Raw genomic sequence first — 24,248 nt, forward strand, 5'->3', positions numbered from 1 at the left:
TTGACTGTTGTCCTTTTAAAGTGATAGAAAAATTCATCCAATCTAAGCTTTTTAATTTTTTCTGTTTACTTTTATTTGTAAAAAATGTTTAAACATCACTTACTACTGTTTTTAGCAGAGCATTTTTTAAACTAATGCCAAAAACCAAGTGTGCCGCAAGCCTACGTTTGAGTGAAGGTTTCGGCCGTTAGATCGCCCCCTGGGGGCTGGCTGCAGTACAAGTCATAAAGCCCGCCTCCTCCGTGTTAATGAAGGAGACTTGAGCCCAAATAAAAAAAAATATTACACTTGCAATAAAATGTCCCGAAAGATAGTTCTGGTCGATTAAGGCACTGGTTATTGTGCTGAAATAGGTGCAGATCTTCATTTTTGTAAACAGTTTGTTTTTAGCAGTAATTTAATGCTGGGCGTGTCATCGTGATTGACAGCTGTGATTGACAGTTTCTCAAAGCGCGGCGTTTGAGCTTCGGCAGGAGACTGAAGTAGACTGAAATGTTATTATTCGATTTCTGTGTTATTTTACCATGACAAAATGAGTTCAGCAGTAAACTATAGTTTCTGACATACATGATCCTGGTGGAACACTGTTTATTCGCTAAGTTCAGGGCTTTTTTCGGGCTTTATTAGTTTGCTGATACACGCCTAGCCACCCAGATAGCAAAACACAGTTCCGGCTAGATTCTCGCCTGCCGGAGACTTATCTCTTAGAGCTCAGACTGACTAATGTTACCTCTGCTGGACCTACTCCGGATGCCTGGACTCACTGCCCGATTCCAGTCCGAGTCAATCGAGCCAGATGCGGCGGCCGAGCGAGCCGGTGCTGCCGCATGCGAGCCGGAATCAGCCCGCGACGCCGCGAGTAAGTTATGCGCTGCGGCCTGGAGCTGGCGCGATTGAATATATAAAACCCTCATATTTGTTAACGTTATTACATCCATTTGTGTTGATATGACAGCAAACGCATGCTGAGAAGTTCGGGGGGCGTAGTTGATTTTACATAAAGCGTTTGATTGGAAGCTCGACTCTGCTCATTTTCGCGGCTCCTCCTCTGGCTCCATCAGACAATCCTTCTGCGCATGTCTGGCTCCAATTTCAGCAGTCTTTTGCGACAGTTTGTGCCCGTCAAGCAGGCGTTTTGCCCTCAAGGCATTCAATGGGAAAAAGGGCTGTCGCGTCGTCCATATTTTTTACAGTCATTGCCAAAAACTAACATCGATGGAAATACATTTTACCTGAGGTAAAAAAAAATTAAAATGTAAATAATTTTAATCAGGAAAATATTCATTTTTAAAATGACAATTACTTAAAACACTGAGCAGAAGAAAACATTTTTATTATTAATAGTATTTTTTATATTATTTTAACATAAAGCATGTACAAATTTTGTCTGTTGCATATAGCATTATTTGGCAAATTAGATATATGTTCAATAATATATATGATAGTTATAGATAATATAAGTTCGTTATCAGTTCAATTTTGTGCCGTTATTTAATTATTTAAAATATATAAATAGTATTATTTTATTTAAAATGTTTTAATTTAATTTTAAATGTTTTTATTGTGTGTATTTTTATTTAATGTCCAACATTTTTGACATATTAATTCTGAAATTAAAACATCAGTATTCTATTTAACGCAATAAATAAATAAAATAAATAATCACCGCACTTATTAGTTCTATAAGCTTTATAAAGCCATATTTATAGTAAACCGTTAACGGACTTTTAATTTGACGTTCTTCTCCCAAGACTCCACGGAAGTACAGACGCCTTGTGAGACAACAGCAGAACTGCAACAAAACCCCCTTCGTTTGCTCATGGAAAAAGCACACAGCACCCAACATTTCTCGGTAACCATTTGAGACTGAAGTATTAGCATTTACTCACAGTCAGAGGAGTCAGATTCTGCCTTCGGACAATCACAGACGAAAATCTCCTAGAAAAAATACACTCAGAGGTCCACGTTTGTATTTTTTGAAGGTGAATTTATTTTGTAGCCCATTAGCAAAGCAACTTCCTCTTAAAGTGCAGATGCCTCGCTAAGCTGTGTAAAAGTGGATTATAACGCTACTTAAAACGCGTTTACAAGGTGAGTTTGTTCTCTTGATGAAAAGTGTACGATTACATATCAAGTTCACCGTAATAAATCACTATTAATTTAAATGTTTGTCGTTCCCGTGTGGTGTTTATGTTGTTTAATCGCGCATGTGCTCTGGAGAGATTATGTTCAGTTTTTGTTTATATAACAGTAACCCAGCTCTCTTTGATAGTTTTAAAGTCTGTTGTGTTGTCTGTATTTTTAGCGTGACTAGGAATCTGAGCTTTTAAACTTGAGATCAAATGACCTTTAGGGGTATTGTTCATATGCGGGTTGGATGATTGTTATAGTTATGAGAAAATCAAGATTGTTTTGCTCTCAATTGACATTTCTTAAAGCAGATCTTGCCATACTCTTGTTATTGTTTATTTTTTTCCAGTTTGACAGCTTGGAAGTTGATTATGGTAATTGATACCAACTGGTGAGAAGCATGGAGCTGTACTGGTACATGTAAGTTTTAGGGAATTGTGATGATACTGTTTTTTTTTTTTTTTTTCCTACTCCCTCAGTCTAGATTTGTCTCCCTAATTTCAACCTATAATACTCAAAATTGAGTCAGATATTTAGACTTTTCTGACTCTCTATGCTTTAGATAACTAATCAGATTTACTGTTTTTGTAATGCACATGAACACGTTTCTGAAAATCCATATCAAGAAAAGAGTATCAAAATTTTTGAAAATTCAAATCTTTAAATGTATTTAACCACCATCCACCTAATTCAAGGCCATCTGACTTTGCTTTATCTGTCACTAGCAAAATATAGCAACAACACTTAAAAAACGTTTTACTTGGTTATAATATGTTCAAATTTGTCAATTATTCATGGTCTGTTAAAGCATGTTAGCAACATTTAAGCAAAATGATAGTTACATCATATTAGCTCATAAGAGAGGATAGAGCTGATAGCAACATGATAGCCATTCATTAATTACTTTAGAATTGTGTTTGACGCATGTTTAATAGTGCTAATAACATGTCGCTCATTGTTTTAAACATAATAATTTATGCTAGCAAGTTAGCAACACGTTAAAACAATTTATCTACAACTATTTAAATTAGTAATTTGTCATTAAACCATAGAACTAGCCTTTTAAACCCATTATCTGCATTTTAAAACATGTTAGACGTGTTACATTTGTTAAAAATATCTTCACAACATGTTAATTTATGCTTGCATTCTGCGCTGATATGTATGCCATGAGTTGCAAACATATTAGAAACATTATCAACAATGCAAGTTATGTTAGCACACTGCTGACCAATAGCTAAACAAATATATAAGAAATTGGTTGTGTGGTAGAACCATGTTAACAACACGTCCTTCATATTAGTAATTTGTTAACTATGATATAAACATGTTAGGAACAGCAAAAAAACTAAACAGTGGAACTAGACTGTTGAACATGTCAACAACACGTTAACAGCATTTTTATAAAAGTTGAGAATGTTTGAAATATTTTAGCAACATGCTAATTTATGTTAGCATTATGAGTTAGTACACGCGTTTATACATTGTGTAAACAATGTAATATGTTTTAACATATAGCAATGTGTCAACCATGCTATAAACAAGTTATTAACATGTTATTTCATGTTAAATCCGTTAAAGCATAGTTGCAAATAAACTATTAACATTTTACTGGCTTTCTCAGACTTCACCTTTAAAGAGTTAAATAAAAATTTATACCTAGATTTGTCAGGCTAATTAATGGTAACAATATGAGTAAATATACACATGTTTATATAACATGTAAACATGGTAACTCATGTTAACATATAGCTAAAATGTTGTCAATTAGTGTAAACTTGGTACAAACATACCAAAAGTCATTCATCTTCCTAATTAATTAACCATTATTAACCAAGTAATTGCATATCAATAAATTATAGAACTAGCCTGTTATACTTTTTGTTAGCATGGTAAAAACATAAGATCAATATTTATGTTAGTAATGTGCTAATCCTGCTAAAAACATGTTCACATGTTAGTTCGTGTTAACAACACGTTAAAACATAGTAGGATAGCAACATGCTAGACATAAACAGTTTTTAGTTACATAAACAGTTTTTCAGATTTCAGGGACTTTCGCAGACTCCATCTTAAATTTAAAACTTTTCAGAGTTAAAATAATTATTAGACCTCACTTTGTCTGACCTATTTATGCTATCAATAAGCTATCAAACTGAACTTGACAAAAACCTGCAGTTTCCTTTAAGAATGCATTAGCTATGATTTAAATTTTTTTAACTTCTATTTAAGTAATTTTGTTTATAGTATTTCAGGATCTTGATGTAATAATCCTGTTCTCTGATATCCTTGTATTATTGAGACTTTAAACTTGCTCTTTATCTTGTTTCAGAGTCGTCATAATATTTATTATGATTAAGATCTTTTTCTACATCTGCTGGTATCGCTCAAGGCAAAGGCAGCTTGCTGCGTACCTCAGTAATCCCCGAAATGCTCAGATAGTCATTGTGGGAGGACGAGCATACCTTCATCAAATCTGTGAGAGACAAAATGTGAGTAAACTACATGCTCAGTTCAATCACATCCTTTTTTTAAGGAGTGGCTCTCCTGGCTTTGTGTCAATTGCTGCTGATATAATCACACTTTTGGAAACATGACATACTTTAGCTTCCTGTGTAATACAGTGTGCGTATACTGTTCGGTGCACAATAAGGTAGACCAAAGTGTATCATGTTATGTTAAAGGGGTAGTTCACAAAAAAAAAAAGTAAATTCTGTCATTTTTTTCTACACTTGTTTCAAACATTTTGGAAACTATTGAGTTTCTTTCTTTCTTTGACTTCCGTAATATTTTTTGTCCTAGGATATCAGGGATATCAATTGCTGTTTTTTCCCTAAAGTTTTCAAGAATATGTAACTGTTTTTTTTTTTCCCATAAATTCATAAAATCTTAGAACCAGGGGAGTTTGAATAAATGGTGAAAAAAAATGTAAACAAAAAAAGAATATATATATATATATATATACATATATATATATATATATATATATATATATACATATATATATATATATATATATATATATATATATATATATATATATATATATATATATATATATACATATATATATATATATACATATATATATATATATATACATATATACATATATATATATATATATATATATATATATATATATATATATATATACATATACATATATATATATATATATATATATATATATATATATATATATATATATGTATATGTGTGTGTGTGTGTGTGTGTGTGTGTGTGTTTATATATATGGGGTGAACTATATTTTAACGTCTATACAGTTATGTTGCCATTTTATTAAAGACTTGAGTAGGTAATAACAGACATGCATGCTGATATAATATGACACTTCATCTTTTTTCACTTTAGCACTTGTGGAGGAAAGCGGATGTTGTGGTTAAGCACTAAAAATGTAACCTTTGACTGCTTCGTCAGTATGAACATACATTATTATTTATTGTAATTTTTTTTTAACCATGTAATTTAAAATGATGTTAATTCATTAAATAAATGCATTAGATGTAAAATCAAAGGTAATGTACATTTAATATATTTTAAATATATGTATTTGTAATTATTTATTAGTATATTTCAACTAAATAATACAAACTACAGTCCCACTTTATATTATGTGTCCTTAACTTCTATGTACTTGCATCAAAAAATAAATACAATGTACTTACTGTGTTTATAATGTTTTTGAGAACACTTGTGGTGCTTTTAAGTTGGGATAGAGGTTAAGTAATGAGCAGGTTTGGTGGTATGGGTAGGTTTAAGGGTGGGTTAAGGTGTAAGGGATGGTCAACAGTGTATTCACAAATGTAGTTACAAAAGTTAATTACAGATTAATTAACTGTAAAACTGTAAAATTGTTACATTTTAGAAATAATGCACAAAGATTGATTAGGCTTTTTAGGGTAATCTTAAGATATCTGAACACAGGAAATGCATTAGCTCATGGATTTCAGTTTGTAGGTTTTTATCTGAATGTAAGTGTGCTTTCAGTGGAAATGTAGCATTTTGACATTTTCGGTGTGAGTGCATGTTCTGCATATGTCATTTATCTACAGGGAGGGTTTTTGATAAACTTCCACTTTCAGGGTTTCACAACACAATTTTAACCTTGCTGCTTTGCAGCTCAAGCTTAAAGGCACTTGTTAAACTAAACTGAGTGCAGAATGTCATGCCTCATGTTTGTGTGATTTGCACAATCCACTAAATGCATTTTCTGTTAAGGAGAATCATTTCCCTTGTTGGTGCTGAGCACTTGTCAAAACTAGCTAGTGCTTGCGAAAAAGGCTGAAGAAGGAGAAGAAGAGTGGGACCCAGAACTAAGAGCCATGACAGTCCTGGCAAAAGCTTTTAGGAATGTTATTGTATTTTTATGGCAGTTTAACTAAAGAGTATTCTTCGTTCAGTCATGTTATGCTATCTGTGAATGCATTATAAATGAGAGTTCCTTAACAGACTCTGAAGTGTGGAATGTAGCTCTAAATTGTTCTGAATGCTGCATTTTAAATTCAGAAAAAGCCCTTTGTTTCTAAATGAAAGCGTCTTATTTTCAGAAAGGCATCTGGAAGCCATTTGTAGCACAAGTTTTGAAGACTATATCAAATCAAAAAGCTTTGCTATTCAACTATGTTTCTATTTTAATATTCTTTTTTTGTTAAAAAATAAACTCGCATCTGTTTCTTTTGATTTTAATATCTCATCATAGTCACGGCTATATTCTTGCTTTGCAAGCAGATGTTTTAAAGGTAAATATGTAGAAACGGCTTATGTTTCTGCCATTAAATAATATTAATAGGTTTCAGAAAATTTTAGTTCTCACGGTTCTAAGTGTAACCATGTTTTCAAAATTTGATAAAGTAAATATACACTTTTTGGCAAAATGCATTTTTATTAATACCAACAGAATTATGTTTCGTAATTAAGTAACTGGAAATCAAACGATAATGTTTGTAGATGTTTTTATATGCTATATTGTTTTAGACTGGAACTGTCTTGAAAAATTGTCTGAAAAGTTGATTCTGTGATTATTTTTTATTTATTTTTTTTATTAATGGACCACTATTCTCTCTTGAATCAATTCTGATAATAGTTTTTAATAACAGATGGCGCTGTATGTTTACAAACTGTCATATTTTTAACTCCTAAAGCACCATTCAGATTACACATATTTTTATTGTCTGTTACTACAATCACTGTGTCGGATCATAAGATTTTTGTAGATAAAATCATGATATTGTATGTACAACAAATATGCCAGACTACAGGTTGCTTCAAGATCATACATTGCATAATGTCTGCAAACTGCATTCTGTCATCAATAGGTCAAATAAATTACAAATGTCTCTGTAATTGTGTGATTTGTTAGTTTACCTGGTAATTGCCTACGTTTATCTTTTTTTCTGTCATCATCATGGTAGTTCTGTGATAACATGTAACTCCACAAAGCTTTATTCTATTTCATGGAAGCAGTCCTCTCTCTTTGATTTTGCCATTTTAAAAATTGTGTACAAAATAGATTATGCGCTCCTATTGGTCAGTTCCACCCAAGTGACAGATTGCTTCATGGATGACAGGGCAATATTAAACATGTTAGATTTCTGCAATGACGTCATGAATCATCGCAAACAAAACATCGATTGTCATGCGCTGTGGCACACTACACAAGACACCCTACGTTTACAAATCAGGAACTAATCATGTTATGTTAACATGAATTTACAAATATATCCTGAGCCTAAACTTATTTTTACTAAATTGGTATTTAAGTGAAAGGTGAAAGGTTTACACAAATTACAAGAGTGTTCATAGAGAGCTGTTTACATTAATTTCATGAGACTGACACAAATGCACGTCATGAGAATTTAAGTGTGCAGTTACAAACTAGCCTAGAGCACCATCTGCTGTTAAAGATTAATCTCCGAATCAATTCAAGAGTGAATCGTGATTCGTTTTGAGACTTGCAGAAACTTTTTATTTGCCACAGCTTTTTTTAAAACTACTAAAAATGTCAACGACAGATTTAAAGTTTGGGCTAAATCAAGGTCCTATTATGCAATTCTAAACTATAAATGCATGTGAATCACTTGATACCGACCATTGTTAATTAACGGATCTTTTCTCAATTACTTGTTCAACGATTGTTAGACTTTCTCTAGTTGCTTGTTTTGACGTGGTGAAAACGGTATGCATGCTTATTTTTAGAAAACCCAAACTGCCTGTTGCTTCTCCACATAGGGAAATGCCCTCAATTTGACAACAAGTAGTTCAAAATATGATAAACTTTTGCCCTGCTTACATATGTAAATGCCAATAGTTTTGTCATTCGTGCTATGGTTTTGTAATACAGTTTACCTTTTAAGGTCAGTTGTAAGGAGAACGTTGAGATATATCTCATAATGGTTAAACAGAAACATGTTATATGCTAATCAGACGCCTTGTTGAGCATAAGTGTAATCAAAAAGGGAAATACCAGACCATAAAGAGCAAAACTAAAACTTTTCATCTGCATTTGACACAAAAATAGGGTTTCATCTTACTGAAACTGAGATAACATTGGGTCTATTATCCATATGCATTGTATCTAGTCCTTGTAGGTAATATTTAGATCTGGGCAGGAGATTTCACAATTCTACCATGTTAAAACATGCTGAAGCAAGCTTCCACCATATCTGGTTTCACTGGCACATGTATTTAAAGTCGTTTAAGTGCAGTTGTCAACCTCAGATGCTGCTTGTGTTGTGATGCATTTGATTTCCGTCTTATTGTGGGTGTTTAACTCCCTCTCCTGCTCTGCTCCACAGACATCAATCTGGCCCAATTGGTACGGAGTTCAGGACGACGGCTCGGTGGGTGAACCCTCTGCCTCTCTGCCACCATCTTCCTCGCTTTCTCATCTGGACATGCCTCCTCCATATGAGGCGGTGTCTGGAGGTAAGAGTGACTCATTGTTTGACTTCACCCTAGTCTGCACTGAAACAAAAAACTGATGTGCCTTTACATGACGACATTAAACACCATCTAAATTAAATTAACATGGTTCATACAGTTGTTAAAAAAACCTTGAAAATACTTTTAAAATGTCTTGTTTTTAAATGTTGCTTTTATGATAATTTGTTACTAAATATATAATAAAAATTTATATTTATTTATTTTATCTTTGCCCTTTGCTCAAACAATGGTAGAAGATGAAATACTTGGAGATTAATATTCTATGAGTTAGCATTGCATGAAATTACAGTAAATATAATTTAAAAAGACACATGTAAGATGTGAGTACATTTAAATAACAGTAATTTGGGACTTGGAGCGTATAATCATATCAACAAGACAGGGCGTGCGCAAAGCAACCGGCAATAAAAGGTCAGTTTGCTAAGATCATCAGTTGTCATTAAATGTGATAAAGAGTGAGTTTTACAAGTTTAAAATGTTTTAAAACTGTGGGTGTTTGTAATGAATTACAGCGATTCACTTCAGCTTTACTTCATCACCACACCCACCTGTCAGAACAATTATAAAAGAAGATGCTTCAATCCTGGTTAGTGAACGTTAAATCAGGTTTATTTTGTACATTGACATAACAGATATCCATACAGCAGTGCAAAAACAGTGCAAAGCAAAACTGTGTGTGTGTGTGCGTGTGCGTGTGCGTCTGTCTGTCTGTCTCTGTGTCTGTCTGTCTGTGTCTCTGTGTGTGTGTGTGAACTTTGTAATGACATTGTGACTCATCGTTCCAACTCCACAACAGATGCATCAAATACTCATTGTTAAAGTTCTTACTGTAGTATTTCTCACAAATGTTACATGAGATCTTCTTCCTGAGGCAGGCAGCCAAGTGTGTGTGTGTGTGTGTGTGTGTGTGTGTGTGTGTGTGTGTGTGTGTGTGTGTGTGTGTGTGTGTGTATGTGTATGTGTATATACATATATATACATTTTCAGGATAAGCTTTAATGTTTTGCTTTCTTTTAAAGGGGGAGTTTTATTCTTGGTATATGGTAATAGATTTCCAGGGATTCATTGGAATGTTTCAGAAAAGTTAACCATAAACACTGACAAGAGGAGTTTTCTGCTAATCATTTTCTAGCCGCACATGATTAGTGTTTTGATTTAGCCATATCTTCAGCTTTGTGCGTTTGTTTGTATGTAATCCCAGTATCACTACATCATACAAGTGTCACATTTTAAAAATCATCTCTGAAAGTGCATTTCCAAGCATCACTCCATGCAGTTGGAATGTAAATGATTAAATGTTTGTTGAACTCTGAGCTCTTACACTAGCATGTCACAGTCTGCGTTTACCCCTTCAGAAATTCTCTTCACGAGAAGCTAATACAGCAACGGTAGAGATGTTTACAAGAAAATCACTAAGAATATATACATATATGGTATGAAGAACAGACTGTTAAACCTATAGGGTTAAACACTTCTCTTCAGTTTACCATAATTTGAAAAAAACAGTAACATTAACATCTCTCTAGGGAAAGTCTTGTGCTTTTTCACCCACGATGCTGTATGCTCTGTAAATGGTTAACAGGGGACAGTTTTATGACAAGAGGGAGCAACAGTTGGAGAGTGGGCCTGCGGACATCAGCCATCCCAAATTAGACCGATGCGTCTTAATTGGCAGGTTTTGTAACTGACACACTGAGAAGGACGTTTATGTGCACCAGCTGCCAGCAACTGACGTTAAGACATGGAAAATGTTGGATTGATTTTGGCTATCCAAGCTCTTTGCGTCAGGTTTACTTCAGGTTTACTTCTAGTTTAAATCTAGTTTTTGTGTGGATTGGCAGCAAATTGCCGATTTTGGCTCCATTATTTTGTCATTGCTGCATTTCCTAGTTTTTTCTTTGCAGTTTGTGTCCTCATTATTGCTAACAGTATTGCTAATGTTTCTTTGCGAATTAGACTTGTGCGCTAAACATATTACAAAAAAGAAAAATTACATAAAAAGTCGAAGAGAACAACATTGTCTTTTCCTGATAGGGCTGCATGATTAATTGAAAAAGGATGCGATTTCGATTCAACCCTACACACAATCTTAATTCAGCTTTCCTATAATTCAGCCAATTAAATTTTCAAGGTCAGGAGAGAAGCGTAAAGGTGGACGCACAAGTCTTTACAGCAAAATGGACTGCTTCAAATGGCGTTAAAAGTGTGATTAATTAATTATTATGAATTAATTAATTATTTTCATATCAGATCAAAAGTTTATTGTACTCAGTTGTATGGATACAAATTTGTATGCAGGGTTTCAAACACCGAGTATATTAGTGTTTCCGTCAAGCCTTTTCTTTTTTTTAACGATATTGCCAAAATGTGCATAAAAATAAGTAAATGCAAACAGAGCTATTGCTGCATTTCCCCTTTTTTCTTTGTATTTTTGTGCGCTCATTATTGCTAACAAGGTCCCGGGAGTTTATGACTGTTAAATTTCAGCATGGAACTCATAGGTCTCTGAAAAAAACCCTAGGGTGAGACCTGAGATTGAAGATTTAACATGCATATACTATGTTTCCTTTGACCCAGAAGAGTGAAATGTGATATCTGAAGGGCAGGATGTGGTTTTTGGCAACCTTCAGTGCACACATCATTCAGCATTTCCATGGCTTCTTGATATTTGAGTGATAATGGAAACCCCCCACCCCCCATTTCTAAATGTAGAGTGTGTGCATTTTGTCAACTGTTTCTTTTGTTGTTTTTTTTTTTGTTTTTTGTTTTTTTCGTTTAGAATTAAGTTTGTTGTTAAAGATCAAATTACTGGTTTGCACTGAATTTCAATATGTAGCCTTAAATGCAATCTAAGCATATTTTTGTTTATGACAATGTTTAGAAGAATATTTAGATTTAAAAAAAAAACATTTAACTGATACGTCTTTAAAAGGTTTCATTGTTTATACTGCAAGTAAAGTTTTCTACCTCTTAAAACTTTGTTTTTGACCGAAAATACACTACATGGATCTTTTTTATGGCAGAAAGTATTGAACATTATTTAAAGATCATTTTCATATATATATATATATATATATATATATATATATATATATATATATATATATATATATATATATATATATATATATATATATATATATATATACCGCCAGCTCTGACCACATGGTAGGAAAATGAAAAACAAATGCCTGTGTTACTGGAACAGGGAAACATCAAAAGTACAACAATGCAAATGTGAACAGGATGGGCTGAATAGAAGCACAGATTGCTTTTAAAAGACGTTTGAATTTTACTTTGTGCTGTATTATACAAAAGATGGCATTACAGTGATCATATTGCTCAGAAACTGTTGACATAAACGCATGCTGTCCAGCCACTGCTGATAATCACTTCTCTGATTTCACCCGCCTCTCTCATTTTGTAACCTTGGTCCACTTTACTTTTTAAACCAGAAGAATAAAATAACTCAGAAAAAAATAATAATAAACAATTCTTCTTAAAAAAATCACTAATGGTGACGCCAGTACATCTGGTTTGATGACTTTTTCATTTATTTTTTTGTAAGTTAACTTTATGTGAATTATTCAACTCAAGGTACAATATGATTTATGAAACTAAAAGAAAAGGTTAATTATTTTTCAGACAAATGTCTGCACATCTCTCTTTTTAAATTGAAATATACGTTGTCAAACATAAAACTAGCTGATGTAACTAAAGGCACACATGAACAATATAAATATGAGATTTCCTCAGTTAAACCAAGTAAGGCTGTTTATCTGTTTGTCAATCAGTCTATTCAATCAGTCAGTTAATTAAATAATCAGCATATCCATATGTGCAGGACTATCTCTGCACATTCACAATAGACTGGTAATTTGAGTTACATTGACATTTACTTTTATTATAGTAATATAAACTATTTGGTTAATTTTTTTATGTTTTTCAATACTTCGTCATTATATCATTGATCATTATATTATTTTGAATTAGGGTATATATAAAGGTTTGAATTAGGGATAACCTGATCAGGTTTATTTGCCCTCGAGTCATTTTGATTTTGAGTATACATCAATGCTGAAACCCGATCCTATACTTCTGTAATACATATAAAAAGAATAAAGAAGATTGAAGAAACAGATCCAGGATATTTTTTTATTTAATTCGCCTTATTTTAACATCTAACAACTGTTAACAAACAGAGCACTTCTGTAAGGCAACTTGAACAATCAAGTAATAAATAACATCAATTCTTCACTTTTGGACTTTAGTGCAACAGTAAATATTTAAAAATCAAATATAAAAACAAATAGCTCCTCAACATAAAACACCCAGCAGGCAATCCCACGTTTACAGATCTCACACTTTGCTTTTATAATGTTGTCATCATCAACTTTATAATTCCTCCAGACCACAGACATACTCACTCTTTTCCTTCAAGCTGCTTCCGTGTTCTACTTTGCCAGCATTTAACCAATAGCGTCTCTGCAACAAAGTGATATCAAGCTGCACACGTTGATGTTTCTGCGAAAAGTCAAGAAAGAGGTCCAACTCTGTGCCAATGCATGACTATAGATGTGTTAAATATTGATTACATATATTCGAGTGAATCCTTAAAAGTATACCCAGCCCTTTTAAATAATTAAGTTTTTTTCATTGTAAATGATGCCTATTTTGGTTTAGTCTTTATAACGTTTCCTTATTTCCTTACGTATCATTTATTTATTGTATTTTTGTGTATTAGACATTTTTTTTTAAATAAATGAAGTCGTATAAAGTATATGGAGTATCACATTATGCCATCATGTCTGAACAATGTTGCAATATTTTCCAGTGAAATTTCCTGTTAAATTAACCTGATATATTTTGTAATACAACAAAAAAAATTATGCAGTTTTTGTTTTTTTTTTCTCTGCAATTCTAAACCTCTTATATAATCATTGTACTCTCTTTTGTTTTGTGCAGCAAATGACCTCAAGCCTCCTCCGTACAGTGAATATGCTCAAAATGATGACACCGACACCTCCCTGAGCATCGCCATCCCAGATGCTAATGATTCCAGTGTAATTAGCGATGCCCCGCCCCCTTATACACCCAGCGTCACCTCTCCAGCCAATCAGCAAGTAGACACCCACAGCCAGAGCCCATCACAGTCAGAGGGAAGGTCCAGTTAGACCTCTCTATCTCTCTACACAAACACAACAAGGGCTAAGCAAAGGCTTTAGCCCCTTTAGATCTTGTTTTTTTTTTTTTGTCTTCTCAAGCAAATTATATAAAGACAAAAGGTTGGATCTTGCTCGTTCTCCTACGGCATGAAAGTATTTGAATAGTGCACAATATGCAGTGTAAAAAAATTAGACTGGCTTGACGCCATCTTTTAGCAAAGTAGAGCACTGCTCTGCCCACGCTGGTGTACCGGTGCTTTCAGTTCACCCATGCCTTATGCTCATTTCCTCCTGCAACACAGCGCTTAGCCATACGACACACACACATGCTGTTTCCACATATATAAACATTGTTTCTTTGCTGTTGGAAAATAATGATTACGTGTGCTTGCTTTAGGAACTATATAAGTTAGGGGCTCGATTGGTGGCAAGCACATTCTGCATAGACAATGATGTAGACACATTTCCTTATTTTTTCCCTATAAAGTCCCAAAGGGAGAGGTTAAAGCGATAGTTCACACAAAAATCATTATTCTGTCATTATTTACTCGCCCTTATTGCATTTTGTTTGTCCAAAAGCTCTGACTTTTGTCCTTTCTTTGTGTTTATACAGTGGAAGTGGTAACAGGTTAATCACCATCCTGTCATTCTGAATGTCTTTCTGATGGGTCACAAAAGGTATTTTGTGGAAACGTTCCTCCACATAGTAAAAAGGTTTTGTTACCCACTTGATTCTAAACAGAATAATGTTCGGTTACCAACATTATAGTCGTTGTAAACTTTATTTCATATTTTCCCCCCTAGAGAATGGAACTCATTCTCTAATAATAGAATTCACAACACTTGTGTACACAGATAAACTTGTTCTTCTTGTTAGTGCATTTAAAATCTTCTAAATGAGCACCTTTAATTATAGTTTATTACCTTTTTTTAATGTCTTGTTACTTTTCACCCAGGCAGTAAATAACGTATCTATTTAGTATGTAGGGTTTTTTATAAATGCTTATAAGGCCCTGGGCATACTTGTTTTTTTTTTGTTTTTTTTGTAAGTGTGATACAAGTTGTCTTTTAACATTTTATGTACATTTAAAATATATTTTAGTATGAACATTTTTGATAAATCATGATTTAATTAAGAAAATGTCCTTAGGCACATTTCATGCAAAATGTGTTTGTTTGGTGAATAACACGCACTATTTGGATACCAAGTTTCTTATAAAATTCATGTTTTTTTTTACCAATTTTAATCCAAACTGTGTAATGTTTGGTTACAACAACTTCTAAATCAAATAATGTGTATTACCAGCTTGTAGTTTTTTTGTTTCCCAACTAAATTTTTAGTTGCATGCTTTCAAAGGGCAATATTAGTTATCCGATTCAATCCACAGAATTTGGTTTGTTACTAATTTTCTTCCAAAAATTTAAAATTGAATAATGTTTGGATACCAGCTTTCTTCCGTTAGATTTATTTTAAACAGAATAATGTATGGTTACCAACAATTGTTAAAAAAAAAGATCAGTGGTTATTTATGAGTGTTTGGATTTCATCTGTTTTCCAGACAATGTTTGGTTACCAATGATAGTCAGAATTAGAATTTTTACAACTTTCATCACTTGAAAATATTTGATTGGCAGCTTTTTAATGAATTGAAGAATGTTTGAGTGTCTACTTTCTTACAAATTGAAGAATGTTACCAATTTTCTTAAAAACTTTCCTTTTAAATTTAGCAATATTTTGTTACCAGCATTCATTTAGAGACGGTTTGGTACAAACGTATAGATTGAATAATATGTAATGCAAATTTTCTTCAAATTTGTCATCTGAAGGACCTTTGGGTGATTACCTCTTTCCCCATTTGTCCAAACTGAATAATGTTTGCTTATATCAAATTATAGAATGTTTGTTACTTACAATTTTCAATATATCTTCCATATTCCACATCAGAAAGCAAATAGTGACATTTAGACGTGAGTAAATGATGACAGAATTTTACCTTTCAGCTGACTATCTCTTTACAATATAAAGGTCTAGCTTCAGGTTTATTTATAACCTCATTTATTTGTGATGACAATTTCAAAAAAGCCCTCTGAAGCACTTTTAATGTGTTGTTATTGCCTTAATTCCGTCTGTTGGTAAGTGTCCAATATTTCCCAATCAACTAGAGCCATTAAGGACAGTGTGGCTAATGGTTATGACTTGTGTATTTGTACCCAGTCCAACTCTGTGTTGTATTGCTTTTCAGGTTAAATGTAATACACTGATGCATTTGAAATCACAGTGCCCTTATTAACAGTTTCTGCTAACCGGAATAGACCTTCCATGTATGTGTAAGTATGTGTGCGTGTTAAATGTGGGATAAATTCGAACAGAACTTCCTTGTGAAAATGTTTGTGTGCTTTGGTGAGCGCATGAAGTCATCTCTGTGCAATTGTTAATATATCAGGTTCACATAATGGGATCAATAAATATATATTTTTTGTATTCAAAAAGTTCACATGAATGGATGTGATCTTAAGTGTGCTTTTAGAATGTGTGTGTAATGTTTTCCTTTTCCTTCCCGATCGCCCTGGACTTTCACTATATACATTCATTTAACCACAATTTGATTTAAAATGCTAATCCTGCAACATGTATTATCTCATTTAAACTGAAGTACTGTATATGCTATTTTTGTATTTATGGAAAAACCTTTCAATCTCTTTCAAAAATAAAGATTGGTGAAATGTGTTGTTTGAAAGTAACTTTTCTTCAATCTTGGAAAAGTTTGGAAATGTGCAAAAGTTTAATAACTTCAGTCATAGTTATTAAAATCATAGTATTTTGCTTTTGCATATTAATAACAGTTGTGCCTTGTTTTGTGGAAATCATGATTGTCACTATTTCTCTTCATTAACAGTAATCAATATAATGTATCCTCAATAAATTATTAGTAAAAAGAAAAATAATATTACGTTTCCTTGCTGCTAGGTGTATAGGCTGCATTATATGTTGCTTCAAATTATAGAAAACTATATAATAAAAAATCTATACATAAATAATCAAACAATTGCTTCTAATTCTAATTATTATGTATATTTTATTCTTAAACTATTAGCATTGTGTAGCTATTAGTGTATTAGTGCTAACTTTAGGTTTTAATCTTAAATCTCTTATTGTCTTCACATGTTAATTTAACATAAATCCATTTCTTTAAGTATAAAGTTGCTGTTTAAAAGACTACAAATTATTACAAATTACAAACGTGCTGCAATGATGCAAGTGGCATGCGAATTCCCTGTGAAAATTGACAAGGAGTAAAGCTGCGGTCACACTGGGCTTTTCCTCCCATAGACTTCCAATTATTGGCACGTGAATGCGTCAGACCGGAAACGCAGGTCATGCGTCAAGTTTCGCAGGTAGCTGCAGTGCAAAGTTGAAGCTTGGTGAACTCTGACCTGTTAAATCGCATCACTTGAGGATGAAAACATTACCTCTCTGGACAGAAATTTAAAACATAAAGCAATCCCTCACATTTTTTTTATGTCTAATGATCTTGTTTAATCTTGCCCCTTTTCGCAGAGCTGTATGACAGAATTTCGCAAACTCAGACTCTGGTGTAACCGCAACTTAACAGTCAAACGTTTACCATTGTAAATTAGGCCAAGGAAAGTAGGGATGGCTGATGTAAAACTGATGTTTCGACACAGATCCCGAGATCCCGAAGCACAAGTGTTTCGAAACACTGCACCGAAGCATGATCCGAAGCACCCAAATCACGTGACTAAAGTGTTTCGAAACACCTAGTCACGTGACTAAAGCGATTCAAAGCATCGATCAGCTTAGAAACGTTTCGAGACCTTGCGAATCCTCATTTGTCTACCAAGGTCAACAAACAATCTCTGTCTCATATGCCTTAGAGGACTGTGAGTGTGCTAATTGATTTTATACTTTGCATGAGGTTTTGGGTTCGAATTCCGACTTGTACAAATACTCTGAAATCATGGTTTTATGTATTTTAATCATGTTTCTGTTTTGTGTAGCCTAAATAGGATACAGCTGCAGTTACGCCATCAATTTAGCATCATTTTTGTAACACTGTAAAACAATAATAAATATTTTTACAGTATGGTTGGGTTTAGGGTTTGGGTAGACATTAATAAAATACAATAAATGGGAAATTTAATGAATAATATAAATAATTCTTGATAACTTCAGGCCACCGTTTTTGATCTAGCAACAACCCTGTTTTAAGACAAAAACAAGACATTTATTTACAAATTGTTCATTTGGATATTACACCAATGTTGAAACAAAACGATACAAGAGCAAAGCATTATTGGTATTAAAGCATTTCAAAATAGCTGCGACAATCTGGCTTCGAAACCTTCTAACCCCGCATGGAAGTCTGACACCTTTACCACTGTACTATATAACTTGAAGGATCGAACGTACACAGTTGGGTTTAATGCCTCAATTTGTTCAACTGTACTTTGCTTAAGCTGTTTCAGTGCAATACATAAAAAATGACCACTAGATGTCACTGTAGAGTGGGGTTTCGAAACGTTTCGAAGCTTCGGCACATTTGCTTCGACTGTTTCAGTGTTTCACGAAGCCTCGCTTTGCCCACCACTAAAGGAAAGTAGAGCTGCTCACAATATAGTTACTCACAAACTGTTTTTGAATCATATTTAACAAAAAAGCAAACAAACAAACAAAAATGCTTAAAGACCACACAGGCAGAGCTGGTATGATTCAGTTCCATTTGCATTTTCATAATCCTAGTTTACTTAACAAGCTTCAGGTGTAGCTTCATGCATTCCAGCCGCTGTCAAGTTATCTTTGGCTTAACGATGTCACTTTGATCGTCGAAGGGGAATTTTATTTGATGAAATTAGTTACTACAGCTTGACAGCCAATGAAAGTGAGTTTAGACTCTTTAAAAATCACTGATAGGCCTGTGTGGTAATTTTCTGGGGAAATTATTTTATACACTAGATATTTTATAAATAGACAATATGTTTCATATGGGTACTTTTCAATGCTCATATCTTTATGTTTTCATGCCATACACTGTTCACGTATTGTTTGTGTCAGTAATAGAATTTTTTACGGCTATAAGGATGAGTAAATATGTTGTTTATGCTAACCTCTAATCAACTATAGTTTGTCCACTGCTTTCTTTCTCCACATGGGGGCAGTGATACACTATTCAAGCATGCAATTCATCTTCATGTTAACTTGACTCGAAGGTTTTTATTTTTACCAGCCGGCTGTGTGTTTTATATTTCCATATTCATAAACCGGCGAAGCCATTGGCCTCTGTGCTTTGCTTCCTACTCTCCTGTGTGGGCCGATGGATCTCAGTCAAACCGGTGAGGTGGGCGGCAACTGGCAATCTTTAACTTTAACTTTATGACTGAAAAATATGTAGCTTTGCTTTGCATAAAACCTTAAACTATTTGTAGGCTACTACAACTGTCACATAATCACAAGAAGTGCATAATGTAATGAGGGTTAATGTGTGTTGATATGTTATTTAAACGGTTGGCCGATTAAGAGATGCTCTTCTGGTCATTTTAAAATGGTTTAAATGCATTGCACCCCAGAATGTTATGTAATTAATGTCTGCAATTGGTGAATGCAGTGTTAGTCTCTATGTATATTTACAATTTGTTCCTTCAAAGGATCTCCTAAGAATGTTGGCTATTTGTATACTGTAGATGTTGTATAATGATATTTTTTTTTCTTTTTAATTAACATATAGTAATGTACAACTTGGCATTCTCAGTACACCTTTATGTTACAAAAAAAGAGAGAAACAGGTGCAAATAAAGAACAAATAAAATGTTATGTAAAATAATTGTAAGTAAAACAAAACATAACTAAATAAATAAATAAAAAGGACTAGGGATTATCCTGTGACTTGGACTTTTCTTTCAAAGACAGAAGATTAATTGCACCTTTTGTTTTCATTATCTTAAGGGTTTTGATATATGAAAGAATCTCATTATAAAAAGCACAAAACATTGGTTTCACCTTTAAATATTTAGATATCTGAATGTAAAATTTTCCAAGCATAAGGATGTTGTTGATTAGAAAGGCATCTTCCTTACAGTCCATTAATGATGTCATTTACATTAAAGATCCTGAGGTGTGGAACTTTGGGTATTTATGCTAAATATGACACACATTTTGCTCACTCTTCTACTAAAGTCCTAAGGCCATGCATTAAAATAAAATTTGCTCTCTTGTTTTGTCATGATCACGACCTATTTATCTCGTGATCTCGGCATAACAACTTTTATTCTTGTGATTTCAACATAACAAAAATTTGTTTTCTTTTGATAACAGCCATTATATGAGCGCAAGCACTCGTGCTCATAATTAATGTACATTCATTATTATATTCATGTATATGATTATGTCATAATTTACAATAATATTCCCTCAACCATTGTAAAGCAACTCTATATGGTGCAATTTTAAAGTAATTGTAAATAACTTGCAAAAAGGATTAAAGCCAAAGCAGGATCTTCATCATTTTTCATAATTTAAATCATACATGCAGCAACTTATTTTGCGCCATATATAGTTGCTTTTAAAGTGGTAACAGTTGAGAGAATATTATTGTAAATAATGATATAAAATATTACAGTGAATATAATAATGAATGTACATTAATCAGGAGCACTAGCATTTGCCCTCATTGTAATGATTGCACTGACAGAGAGGGATCCATATGCAGTACATTTATTAAATAACTGATGTACAACAGAGTTTTGGTAAGAATTGTAATAGAGTGGAGGAACTGACATCACTTTGTAGGCTTATCAGCTGCTAGCATAAAACTGGTTCCCTCGTGAAAATCCCTATAGGATTTTCCCATAGGCTTTTCGAAGATTGCAAATAATAACCTCTGTGTTCAAACACGGTTCATTACACTTACACGTTTTGTCCAGCCGGATAATCCTCACACGAAAATACAACTTGGAATACTTTGGGATCTTAAATGCAAACGCAAGAGTTAAAAAGCTAACATTAGGCTATAAACGGACTACAGTGCCCTCGGGGCGCTCATCTGTGACGTCAGCCCCACCCTGCTACAGACAACTTATCAAGCTTATTTTTAGAAATAATGTCCATGACAAAGAGTTAATCTCTCTGTATATTATACTATAATTCACTCTATATATTATTAACAAATAAATACGCAAAAACCATATGTGCCTTTTGGATATTTTTTTACGTGGGAAATACATCTGTTTTGCTTTGTGGTTGTTCTAAAAGTTTTAAAACTGCGTGTATACATCTGCCTATAGTATTTTCATCAGACATTTTTAAGTAAGTGTATCGCTCGCGCACACAGCCTGCTTACCTTAACAGATGACAGAAATGAGGCATGAGGAGGAACAACCCTGCTGAAAAAACCAGCAAAGACCAGCATGATTTTCATGCTGGTCTATGCTGGTTTAGCTGGTTTACCAGCTTGGTCTTGCTGGTGATCCTGGTAGACCAGCTTGGTTTTGCTGGTTGACCAGCTTGGTCTTGCTGGTAGACCAGCTTGGTCTTGCTGGTGATGCTGGTGGACCAGATTGCTCTTGCTGGTGATGCTGGTAGACCAGCTTGGTCTTGCTGGTGATGCTGGTAGACCAGCTTGGTCTTGCTGGTGAAGCTGGTAGATAAGCTTGGTCTTGCTGGTAGACCAGCTTCGGCTTGCTGGTCAGGCTAGTCTACCAGCTTGGTCTTGCTGGTCATGCTGGTCTACCAGCTTGGTCTTGCTGGTTATGCTGGTAGACCAGCTTCGGCTTGCTGGTCATGCTTGTCTACCAGCTTAATATTGCTGGTGATGCTGGTCTATGTTTGGTGGACAAGCAAGACAAAACTACCACCCAGATAGCATACAGTTCTGGGCCACATCTGGGCCAACTAAGGCACATATGGCTCACTTCTGGCAATGGCAGGAGACATATGGGCCAGATGTGGCCCGTATGTGTCACACCGGGTGTAGTGTGAGTTGTGGCCTGCTGTATGTGGGCCAGATGTGGCCCGTGTGTGACACCCCGGGTGTAGTGTGAGTTGTGGCCTGCCGTATGTGGGCCAGATATGGCCCGTGTGTGACACACCGGGTGTAGTGTGAGTTGTGGCCTGCTGTATGTGGGCCAGATGTGGCCCGTGTGTGACACATCGAGTGTAGTGCGTGTTGTGTATTTTTAGTTCCGGTTTAACTATAAATGAACGGGAGCCTTTGAAGTGGTTACAAATTATTAGAAATTGAAAATCAAAGTTAATTTGTCTTTCTAAGTCTGTACACTTTCATTTTATGAAGTAGAAAATAGAAAATAAATATTGTAAATTAATGTAATGTGATGCAAGGATTTACATTTTTCCGATTGGCTACTTCTGCCTGTGGACTGCATACCTAATGAGTGGGAGCGGCTTGCTGCTCAAACAAAACACAGACTCTGATGTGAAGCATCAGCAGTTCTGTGTTTCCTGTGTTTTATTAACATTATTGTCCCTCATCAGGCAGTGAGAGCGCTACACCTTCTCTGAAAATAATAACATTGCATGTTCTAAATAAGACTTTCTGAGATTGAAAATGATTCTTTAGGTTATTAAGAATAGGAATAAGCTATTGCTTATCAGGGAAAGTATATGTTTGTAACCTTATCACATATTAATTCAGTTTATTTCCTCAATAATGGATTTATTTTTACTTTAAGGCTGCTATGAATATAATTTATATTATCTGTTATATGTAAATGTTCCAGCATGAGTAAAATTCTTTTTTTTTCATATTACCTGGTATGTTTATAAATGTCTATAAATGCAATGAGTTTTATCATTTATTATGTTTTGATCCATTAATGTTTTGTTCAGTTCCATTTGAATGAATTAACACAGTGCCCTACCGCCACCTACTGGGTGGATTTAATTTGCTATTAGTACTACTTTTTAATGAACAATTTTACAAATTAATTCATAATCTAATAATGCTGAATTAAAGTGCTGTTTTCTTGGTGTTATTTTTTGCAATTCTACATTTTTATAATGATTTTCTTTGATTAAATGCCACATACAACATTGTTCTTTTTTTATTTAATTTGAATATTAAATAGACATAAATGTTTTGTTTAGGAATAAAATAACTATATAGAAAAAAAATGTCAGAGAACTGAGCAGTAGAATGTGAATAACATGTATGTGTTCGTGAATAAGCTGATCTTTGTAAACAAAACAAAGTTTTATTTACTTATTCTACAGAACACAAAAAAATAATAAAAATAAATCTGACCAATTTTAATGCGCACACCTAACCCCGCTCCTAACCCTACCCCTCACTTTGATGTCACTAGCTCTATTTGAGTGCATTGTTTCTGACATTGCATGTCAAACTGTGTGTCTCAGCTTGCATATGCAAGTCTGCAATCAGATACTAATGCTTCTGCAACACAGCCCTGAGGGTACAATCCTCAGTGCAGGGAAACACCACACATTATCTTAATCATAAACTACAGCAAATTTAGTTTATCCAAAATTCACTTATACTTCAAATTTTTGCACTATGGAAGAAACTGGAGGAAACCAACAGAAACAACATGCAAACTCAACATAGAAAGACCCAAAAGTCTATCCTGGTTCTGTGTGTGTGCACCTGTAACAGCGTCAACAAATTTTATAGACAATATGCTATCAATAAGCATGTTAATTAGCAATTAGTTGATTGTAAATATATCTTAAAGTGTTATAGTTTTTATATAACAAGCTACTGAATATTAAAAATAACAGTAAATATTCTAGAATTACAGCATGTTACATAACAGAGCAAGGACATGTTTACAGCATGTCTGATAATATTTTTTCTTCTGGAGAAAGTCTTCGACTAGTATAAAAGCAGTTTTTAATTTTTTTTAAAGTGTTTTAAGGTCAAAATTATTAACCCCTTTAAGCTATATATTTTTTCGACAGTTTCAGAACGAATCATTGTTATAAAATAACTTGCCTAA

General features: G+C 33.8%; 1 protein-coding gene across 1 annotated transcript; it reads left to right on the top strand.

Annotated features, from left to right (window-relative positions):
• The first annotated feature begins 1,788 nt into the window (after positions 1–1,788).
• On the top strand, positions 1,789–16,999 carry si:dkey-118j18.2. Its single transcript, XM_002666623.7, has 5 exons — positions 1,789–2,091; positions 2,480–2,550; positions 4,463–4,622; positions 8,949–9,078; positions 14,062–16,999. Exons 2-5 carry the CDS (start codon positions 2,531–2,533, stop codon positions 14,268–14,270), a joined length of 519 nt encoding a protein of 172 aa, XP_002666669.1. The 5' UTR covers positions 1,789–2,091; positions 2,480–2,530; the 3' UTR covers positions 14,271–16,999.
• The last annotated feature ends 7,249 nt before the right edge of the window (positions 17,000–24,248 follow it).

The sequence above is a fragment of the Danio rerio genome, chromosome 24, assembly GCF_049306965.1.
Source record: "Danio rerio strain Tuebingen ecotype United States chromosome 24, GRCz12tu, whole genome shotgun sequence".
NCBI classification, from domain to species: Eukaryota; Metazoa; Chordata; class Actinopteri; order Cypriniformes; family Danionidae; genus Danio; species Danio rerio.

Bases quoted from the DNA above. Each gene is read 5' to 3' on its own strand.
- si:dkey-118j18.2 (XM_002666623.7), top strand. From the start codon at position 2,531: ATGGAGCTGTACTGGTACAT. The intron at 2,551-4,462 runs GTAAGTTTTAGG...ATCTTGTTTCAG, and splicing joins ATGGAGCTGTACTGGTACAT to AGTCGTCATAATATTTATTA. The intron at 4,623-8,948 runs GTGAGTAAACTA...TCTGCTCCACAG, and splicing joins AAATCTGTGAGAGACAAAAT to ACATCAATCTGGCCCAATTG.